Raw genomic sequence first — 10,081 nt, 5'->3', positions numbered from 1 at the left:
ATCTACTCACGTGCCCAGGAAGACATCCTTGGCCTCAGCATAGTTCTTGCACACCTCCTTATCCTCAACAAAATCAGCAGCAATGGAAGGCAGATCGGCAGGCATGTTGTCATTTTCCACATCAGCAAGACACTGGGATTTCTGCAACACTGGTTTATCGCAGCAAGCCTGCAGTTTGCTGGAGATACTTGCCTGATTCTCACACATGTACTTGGCAAGTTCAGCCTGTGATAATGAAAAACAAAGGTTTCAGAGAAATTATCTTGGCTACATTTTGTTCCTGGACCTCTGTTATGTGGGGAAAGCGTATTCATCCTGTTCTAAACCATACACAACCAAAGTGGTTTCTGTAAACACATTCTCAGCCCTGAAGTGCTGCAGAGCCCGTGGATGCAGATACTATGACCAAAACATTCCAAATAGAGCCGAGAAAGACTGTTCAGGAACAAAGTGTGAATTTATTTAAATTAATGCATTTTAATTTTTAAGTTTATGTCTTTCTGATTGTGATCATGCAGGTCACTTTTTCTATAAATGTTAGTCCTTGTTTTTAAAAAAAAAAATTGTCTCAAGTTAAGGGTATGAATTTTGAAACTAAATAACTCATTAAAATATGAAGTATAATTAAATAATCAGTAATGAGCACAATTACAGGCCTTGCTTACATACATAAAATGTCTGTCTTGAGTTTTCCAGAAGATACTATGGTAAGAAGAGGATTCTGGTACTTGGTTATATTTTTAGTCTTTGGAAAGAGGAGGTAATGGAGATGATAGAACAATGTTGGAGAAAATGAGATCACAGTAAATTTGTATGTACTTAAAGTAGTCAGTTAGTTAGGGGAAAGACTACTGAGGGATTAATGCATTTTTAAAAGCTTCTCCAATCTGTGGGATCTCTAGGCCCAATTCTCTCCCCAAAACTTCTAAGAAATCTACATTTGCAACTGATTCTTGTTCCATTAGAGCCCTCTAAAAGTGTGACTGAAGAAAGGAGTGTTGGGTCATTCACTGAATAATTCAGATATCTTTTAGATGTTGTTTTTGGTTTTTTGTTTTTCAGGGGTCTTTTTGTTTTGTTTTGTTTTGTTTTGTTTAGTTTTGTTTTGTTTTGTCTCGAAAGTGGCACCAACCAAGGAGAGCTTGGTAGAGTAATGGCCACACCAACAGACATCAGTGTTCTCTGATGAACCCAGACATATGCATTCACCAACTGAGCATGCAATGACTCTTTACCCTGTCATCTGCACATTCCAGCAGATCGCCATGGCAGCACTCCTTGGTGATTTTGGTAAGGTCTGTTGCCAATTTGGTGATTTCTGCGAAGTCAGCATTGGGGAATGCCTGGCTCATACGAGCTACTGCCCTGAAATTAAAAAAAAAATAAAAACAGAATTTTCATCAACCAATTATTATCATACTGTGTTTGTTAGAAAGTTGGAAAAAAATACCATTTATAACAAGTTCAAAACTTGTTACAAACTGTTTTGTAGCTCAAAACTGACTTAAATGAACAAATTATAAAAATTCACCAGTTCTTGTAATGCTAGTCTGGCATGATAGTTATGTTTTTCTTTGGCAGAATTATCTACTACAAGAATGGGGGTGGTGCCTCTAAAGCTAAAGCCTCATTAAGTTAAAGTCCTAGAAGATCTTCCCCAATGGGGCAGCAGTGAAGCTTTAAGTCCTTATCTGACTTAATGTTTCTGGCTTGACCCCATATAAGCACTGGGACTAACAGGAAGCAGTAGCTTCTAGACTGTTATAGCATGAAGAATCAAAGGATCTGGGGGATTAAATTACATAATGGCATGAAAGCATTTTCTCATCTAGAAATGAAGATTCCTCATTTTTCATCATAACACATATTACTCTCAATACTAACGTTCTGTGGGGGAAAAATTCTTAACTTCTAGAGAAATGGAGAGTTCTAATCATGAATCCTCCTGCCAAGAAACTGTTCCACCAGACAGCCTCTAGCTCTATGGCAAAAGCCAGGATTCTCATCCCAAAATAATTATCAGTTCCTTAACTCTGATTAAGAGACTTCTTTTCAGGAACCTGTCACACCTTGCCTACCAGTGTATTGTTTAATATTGAAGTTGCTTCCTTTGTTGATTTGGTAGGCTGTAATGATTTGGATTCTAGGAATGACTTAGTGGGGATAATTGAGCTGACAGTTTCTAGAGAACATACACAATGTCATCTCAACTTTCCTATTACGTTGATTGATTATTGACTAACAGTTGAGGCATCAGAAGGGAAAGTGTATCTTTCTTGGCTTCCACATTAAAGGATACACCCAGATTCAGCTACAGCATACGAAATCAAAGAGACAGTCAACACAAACATGAGATTAAGAACACAATTGGAGTTGTAATAAGATTGGAAGTAGTAACTCCGGCTTGTATGATGGCTAAATTCAATGAACAAGACATAAAACAGTCACTTTTAGATTGAGGGAATATAAATTACATAAATTAACCATCCTGATTAGAACAGCATTTTGTAGGCTTTGAATATGAGTCCCAGTCTTTATAAACAAATAAGATTTTAAATACATTTCTTCTCTTAGAAAAAAAGTCTTCTAAATTCTTTGATAATTTAAAAACAAAACAATGAGACAAAGATGTGAAATTAATACTATTATTCTAATGTCACATCTAGTGTCTTTTCATAAAGTGCCTTATAAAGACACAGCCTTTTGGATTGGACAACTATCATCAGGAAGGCATGAACTGGGATATTAAAGAAAAGTCATGTACCATGCTTTGAAGGCTCTGTCTCCATATTTCTGCATACTGGAGCACTTCATTCTCTGACGGACTGATGAAATCAATGCTTTTTCCTTCACAGCATCAAGCTACAAAAAGAAATCCAGTTTAAAAAAAAGGAAAAGATTATTTTTATACACACACATACACACACACACACACACACACACACACACACACACAGAGCCCTTCCAAAGTTTCAGACAGCCCTATGCCAAAATAATTGGTTTGGGAAGGGAGGAGTTGAAATCAAGACCTTGTGCATGCTAGATAAGGACTCTGACATTTAGTGGGACCTTCAATCCAAATAAAAATTTAGAAAGATACTTTGCACCTCAATTCACAAGTTCCTTCTTTTGGCAAATAATTATTTGGATACCTAAGGGTAAAGATAATCAGTCTGGTCATATCATGTAAGTACTTAACGCACCTTAGAGACATTGCCGAGGGAAGGGTCCTGAAAGGAGATGTCCCAGGACATATATCTGTACTGCCTTTTTAATTTTATGACAAATTCATTTCAGTCCTTCCTCCATCAACCTTCATAAAATCACTAAGTGCCTCCAAAAAACAAATGATGCAGGAAAAAATATTTATGGAAGGAAGGAAGGAATTCCAACTTCTAGCCTCTGGAAATACTCTCTGATTTGGCTCCAGTAAAATGTCTCAGAGAAGGTCAAAAAAATAAAAGCATAAACAAACAAACAAAACCTAGCCATCTCTGCACAATTTGACAAAGAATATTCTACTGCAGACATCATTACCGTAAAGAATGAGAGGACAAGTAACACATGGTCAAGGATTTTCTCTCTCAGACCATTGCTAAACTTTAGAAGGAAGAAAGGTATGAGAACAAGAATCCATTGGTTACTTAAGAGTAACCAACGATTACATTTCATTCAGAAATGTAATTCAGGAGTTTCATTCAGAAAGTCAAGTCTCCTGAATCTAGCCATAAGATGATCAAAATCTGGGGTTGGAATACACAGCCGGTGTTTCATAATCTTTCCAGGGATTACCTTAGGGTTCATGCAGCCTGCTTTGTCAGCCTCAGCACAGCACTGGGTCAGAATCGCATTGTACTTCTCAGCATAGTAAAGGAGTTCAGGGGCATAGAAATAAGGATGTCTTCTGGCAACTTCATACAAATAGCTGAGTTGTGGGAAAAAAAGAAGAAAGCAGGCAGTCATTGCCCACAGTCCAGAACACTAGAGAAATGACTGGAGTCAACCCATATCCTTGGGTATATTTGGGATTTGTAATTGACCACTTTCACTCACTGTGGCCACCCATGAGTGATATCCTTTGTCTGTTATTAAGTGTGTCTTTGTGTGTGTGTGTGTATGAATGTTCACACCTGTGCATTTTTGGCAAGTAGTTAAATTTAGTTGATATAATGTTGCGGATTAAAATGAAATTGATCCAGAGAACATAAACACCACACACACACACACAGAGAGAGAGAGAAAGAGAGAGAGAGAGAGAGAGAGAGAGAGAGAGAGAGAGCAAGAGAGACAGAGAGAGAGAGAGAAAGAGAAGGAGAGAGAGACAGAAGGCAGAGAGAAAGACATAGACAGAGAGAGAGACAAACAGAGGAAGAGAGAGAGAGACAGAGAGAGAGAGAGAGAGAGAGAGAGAGAGAGAGAGAGAGAGAGAGCGCCAAACACACAAACATACACATTCAGAATATTTTGCAACTTCCCAGTCTCACATAGTTCACACAGGTCCTATCTGTTTTCAAGACAAAACATCTTTCATCTTTTTGTTGTCATTGTGAATAGTTTTGTGGTATCAAATATTATGTTTTTTAAAACCATCTCAACACATTCCCAGTCTTGGTGGTGGATCTTTGGGGTTGTCATGACTATTAGCATAAGTGCTACTGTCCAAGCTATTGCCCAGTTTTTAGCTTAAAGCATAGATGTCTGGGTACTCACTGTCCCATGAAGCTGCCAGGGTTTTCCTGGAAGTTGGTGCACATGACGTCAGCCTCTGGCCTCTCAAATCGTGGCAGGTTGGGGTTGTCATCCTTGTGTTGCAGGAAGCATTCGTTTCTTTCGGGCTCTTGTTTTGCACAACAGTCAGCCAGTTCACCATAGCTTTCACGAAGAGTAGGAATGCTGCATAACTTATCTCCAAAAAGAGTGTGCTTAAGTGGAAGACAGAAAGGTCAAATTACTGCCAGTACCCAACTTTCTCCTTAGCCAAAAAGCTAAAAGTTACTTTTTTAAGCCATGAAGCAAAAGGAAATCATACAGAAATCCTTCTCTCACTCACTTTCCTTTGATTTACATATTTCTGTATAATTTTCATGACAGTCAAGTGACACAGTGTATGATGTATATGATGGATAAGACAGAGAAGCAAAGAGCGAATGGCCTTGAGGAATGTCACCTTCTGTGTTTCCTATCTGGTACTAAACAGTAGGAGCAAAGTCACAATAAATTTAAAAAAATAATCAAGGGAATTTGAGGAGCAGGTAAAATCATACTGAGGAGAAACTCTTTCACACAATTCCTCACAGGCTCTGCTCCTTTGGGAGAAGCCTAAATTCTCACTATGTTCCCTGTAAAACTAAGGAATAACACAATCCTCCCTGTTGTGGATAGCCCTGGCCTTGTGTTTTGATGTTAATTCCACTTTTCTGGGAGGGGCTGCAGAGGAGGAGTGAATCAGTACACAGGTGACTTCTATTGAACATTCTGCCCACCTTAAGTTGTAAAATAAAGGCTAGAGCCAGTGATTGGGCATAGAAGTGGATGTGGAGAAATAAAGGTTGGTTGGAAGAGAGAGAGAGGGAGAATCAAGTACAGAGGAGGAAGACAACGGAGGAGCAGGAGGTGGAAGGACAAGTGCATGACTTGGAAAATCCCAGAGTTATAAGGATCAAATAGCTAGGGAATAGAAGAGTGTAGTGGTGAATCTGCCCAATCTAGGCGTGCAGCTTATATTCGTAATTATTGAGTTGTGTTTTCTTTGACTGGTCATATTTGTTTTGGAGATTTATCACAACACCTCCCTCCCTCTTCTCCCTTTAAACTGTCTCATGTAAGGCTCCTTGCTCTGTTTCAGAACCATTACCTCATTTTTCAATAACTGTTGTTACATGCACATACATATACATGAATATACATATATACATGCATATACATTTATGTAAATATGCATAAGTTCCTAAATGTAGCCTGCTTACTCTGTATACTGTTATTTATATGTATGTTTTAGGGATGATCTTTGGCATTGGATAGGCAATTCGTGTGCTCTTCCTCTAAGAACTTATTTCTACTGCTCTCTCCACTCCTTAGTTGCCTATAGATCTTTGTATAGGGTTTAGTTCTTGTGGTCTTCCCTCGTGCACTTCGGCATGTGTATTGTCACTGTCACTGTCAGGCTTGCATTTGGGGAGACTTGTTGGTGAGACTTTTTGAGTGTAGCTTCTACAATTACTAGGAAATGGAGTCCCATAGAAAAATTCCCATTGTCCTAGCTCTAACAATCTCTCTGTCCGCTCTTCTACAGTGTTCTCTGGACCTTAGGTGAGGGAGTCTCCATTTGCTTTCCTTTGAAACACTCAGAGTCATACAAAGCAGAAAAGTAGATCCTCAGAATCAGAATGTACTCACAAGGGATTTGTCACAGTTGGCGGCAGACTCATCGGCAACGCATGTCTTTGCAAAGTCTGTTACTTCATTCACTAGTTTAATATGCTCTTCAAATGGACATTTCTGGAGATACTGGGAAAAGGCAATCAGAACTCTGAAAAACACACATAGAAAGAAAACTCGAGTATGAGACAGGTGGCTCTCCTAAACAGCAAATTGTGAATGTCTACACCTTTGATATTTTGTAAATCTTTCATACAACTACCTAGAAAGCCTATTCTGGTTAACTATTCTCTGAGGTATAACCAAGAACACCTGCCTTTCCAAGCAAAAAGAATATGGATTTCTACCATGCTAAAAAGTAAATGCATATATGTGTCAATAGATTCATGAACATGAGGCAAACAAGGAAAATACTGTCGAAATTTATTCACTGTCAAGGCTAGATATTATAGAAGTCCTTTGAGTTATTTCTTTTCTAATCCATATACCTCTGTTAATTGCAATACATGACGCTATTGACTTTTTAAAGATAAACTAATTACTCATTTTTACTACAGTAAAACATTATAAAGGTTGGAGATGTGACTTAAGTATAGACCACTTACCTTCACATGTGTAAGGTCTCAGTACTACAAAAAGATAAACTAATGTTCTCAAGATACCATGAGATCTTATTGCATGAATAGTAAGTGAGCTGCCCCCAAAGCTATATCTCATAGACCTTTCCAGAAATAGAAATAAGATTCTAGACTTAACAAGTTAGATGTGGGCTACAGATTCTGGCTCCAGGAAAAGAACTCTTAGTCACACATGGCTAGATACATTCAATTAAAATGAAATATTATTTTAACGTATGCTCCTCAGTTACACTTGCCATGGGCAAAGTACTTGATAACCTTATGTCCTCTGGCTGGCTGTCATATTGCTCAGCACAGATCCACAGCCTTTCCGCCACTGCACACGTTTCTATTGGACAGCACTGCTCTATAGTTTGCATACTCAAGGTGGGAAAATGTGTTTTAGAACTTGAACTGATACTATCAAAAACGTTAAGGGGACCTTTGGCATTTTAACTTACAGGCCTTTGAAAAATTGTTCTCCCAAATCATTATACCGATGGGCGATCTCACTCTTGTCTGTGGAAACAGGGAGAGAAAACCACAAAACATATTAAAATATTGATGAAGACAACTAATTGTAGTATCCTTCTCTTCACTAACTTAAGCTGTTCCCTGAAGATGCCGACCTCTAATCATGACAGGAAAATCTGAAGATGGCACTCTCTACTGCATTCAAAGTTAGATTCTTTCACCAAAAATATTGTTTTAAAACTCATTAAGTGTTTATGACCTTGCATTCAAATCCAAGATTTAATGCTTCTGTCGTATCTCTAAATATCTACTAAGACAATAGTAAATAAATAAAAGTAAATATAAATGGTAACTCCATTTATAAAATTAGTAATACACAATTTTAGCTTTTAGCATAGCACAGTAGAGCAAGGAGGCCCTTTGAAACTGCAATGAATTCAGCTATATCTGATGTAGTTAAGTCATTCTGCCAAGCATTTTTTAAAGGAAAAAGACTTAAAACTAAGCTTCCCAAATCCCGCATTATCATCATTGAAGATATCTAAAATATATTAATAATATAACTATTATGGGTTCTCAGATGCAAACAATAATAACAAAAATAACAACAACACTCTAGAAATCAGTGCTAAAGGAAAATTTAACTATTTAAATATACCAGGCTTCCTTTACTAGGAAAGATAAAAGTAGAGACAAAAAAATCATAAAACTCTTACGTGCTTCTCGGCGAAACACACCCCTGGAAAAAGCAGAGCCGGAGACACAGAGGAGGAGGAGAAAGGTTACCCACTTCATTGTGCCAGAGGTTAGTGGGGTTGATAGGAAAGATGATCTGTGTGCAGAGAAACTCGTGCTAATATACTTCTTTAACCAATAACTGTAGATCATTAACCACACTTACCTCCCATTTCATTGGTCCCTACCTCGTTACAAAATCATACCATCCTTGCCAAAAAATTGTTTGACTAAATCCCTTGCGTATGTTTGCCATCTGGAGCTGTTTTTCCCCAAGACTTTGTCAACTCATTAAAGTTATGTAAAAATCAAATTTTACATAAGAGTTTAGTCTCTTTGTCTCTCATTTGAGCATTTCAGTTTGGTTCTCTTCATGGTAACGTGACATGTTTTAAAAGCTGAGAACTGAATTGCATGCATTGTTCATCCCAAATATGCTTGTATGTATAAGTAATGACAAATTTGCATGAGGAAGGGGTTTCTCATTATAGGGCTTCCAAGTCTTTCTCATATTTTTAAAGTTAGAATCATCCATAAAGCTCACACAGTTACAAATGTGAGCTAAGAAGAAGACAGAGCAGTATAAACAGGTGCAGAAACTTTCATAAGTCCTGTGTTCCCACCCCATGCTCAGACTGTGCGTGAAACAGGTCTGGGGTAGAATATTTGCATGTAATGTGAACCTCTTTCTTGGGCTGTTTTAGAGGAGACACCAGAACAGGCACCCAATGACAATGATGGCCTTTGCCATTGTAACATACTACCTCTGGCACTACAGGATGATAGTTAATAGCAGACCAGTTATCTCACTTACCTAAAAGGATGAGTCAGTCAAGACTACATCCAAATAACCCCCATGGTTCCTATTTATGGAAACTACTCAGTGGCAAAAAAAAAAAAGCTTTCTTCTTCATATCTAATTATACAATGAAAGAAATCTACTTTCTATGACAGCATCCTTACAGCCTCATCTTCAGGAACGTGCACAAATTCTGTAAAGTCAAACTGAAGGAGAAAGGAAAAGTGTTTCCTTGCTTGTTTTATGACTCAAAGAGTCCTGAAATGGAATAACAGACTAATCCTTGAAGACACAGATGAATGGAACATTAAATAAAAAAAGTATGCCAGTAGAAAAACTTCCACTGGGGGTAAGAGTGGGGAGTAGAATTAAACCAAAACCCTACACTAGAAAAGTGAAAAAGAATCTAAACAGAAAATGTAATTCTTTCTTGGATAAATTCCGTTTTAAACTTCCTAAAAAGAGTAGTCACTGTTTGTTTGAAGATAATGGTCATGCCTAGCCCTGTCCTCCTGTGGGTCTGGATAAACATAAACAAGTATGCAATGCTTAAGTCCTTGAATGTATTTGTATTATTAACTCACAAATACTGTGTATTTATATATAATACTGTGTTTATATACAATATTGTGTTATTAACTCAGGCTTTAATCACTCACACATGTATAATGCACATATACTTTTGATTGACGGTTAAGTTAAAAAATCATCTGTGCAGCCATTTTGAATTTAGACTGCAGGATAATCAGAAATACTAAAGTCTGAGAAAAAGTCATCATAATGGAGTAGGAGCTTGAGCTGCTTTAGTAGTGACTGCTGAAGCTCCTATAATTTTAAGACACAAATTAATAACAACTGAGCCTCTCCTTAGCAGTACTAACTCAATGTCTTACATGGGCATATTCTAATTAATCTTCAGCAACCAAGAATTAAAGTGCTTAATGCTTGACACAGTCTCCATGCTTACGGTTCACCTTAGCTGAAAAGAAACGCTTGAACAGTTGGCATTTGGTAAGTAAGAATTTATACTCTTTCTTCAGAAACTCCTGGCATCAGTCCTATATGTATACTCTATACT

The 10,081-nt window shown here is 37.6% G+C and overlaps 1 protein-coding gene across 1 annotated transcript in view; it reads right to left on the bottom strand.

Annotated features, from left to right (window-relative positions):
- Positions 1-8,314, bottom strand: part of LOC114634739 (serum albumin-like) — a 13,649-nt gene extending 5,335 nt beyond the window's left edge. The window contains 8 exon segments of the mRNA XM_028783350.1: positions 1-225; positions 1,236-1,365; positions 2,765-2,862; positions 3,793-3,925; positions 4,711-4,922; positions 6,397-6,529; positions 7,457-7,514; positions 8,186-8,314. The exon segment at positions 1-225 is cut by the window's left edge and continues 93 nt beyond it. Coding sequence (XP_028639183.1) covers positions 1-225; positions 1,236-1,365; positions 2,765-2,862; positions 3,793-3,925; positions 4,711-4,922; positions 6,397-6,529; positions 7,457-7,514; positions 8,186-8,264 — 1,068 coding nt within the window. The 5' untranslated portion in view covers positions 8,265-8,314.
- Between the last annotated feature and the right edge of the window lie 1,767 nt (positions 8,315-10,081).

This window comes from Grammomys surdaster, unplaced genomic scaffold, assembly GCF_004785775.1.
Source record: "Grammomys surdaster isolate TR1022 unplaced genomic scaffold, NIH_TR_1.0 1072, whole genome shotgun sequence".
NCBI classification, from domain to species: domain Eukaryota; kingdom Metazoa; phylum Chordata; class Mammalia; order Rodentia; family Muridae; genus Grammomys; species Grammomys surdaster.
The sequence above is the reverse complement of the archived record's forward strand: the minus strand, read 5'-3'. Positions and strand labels throughout refer to the sequence as shown.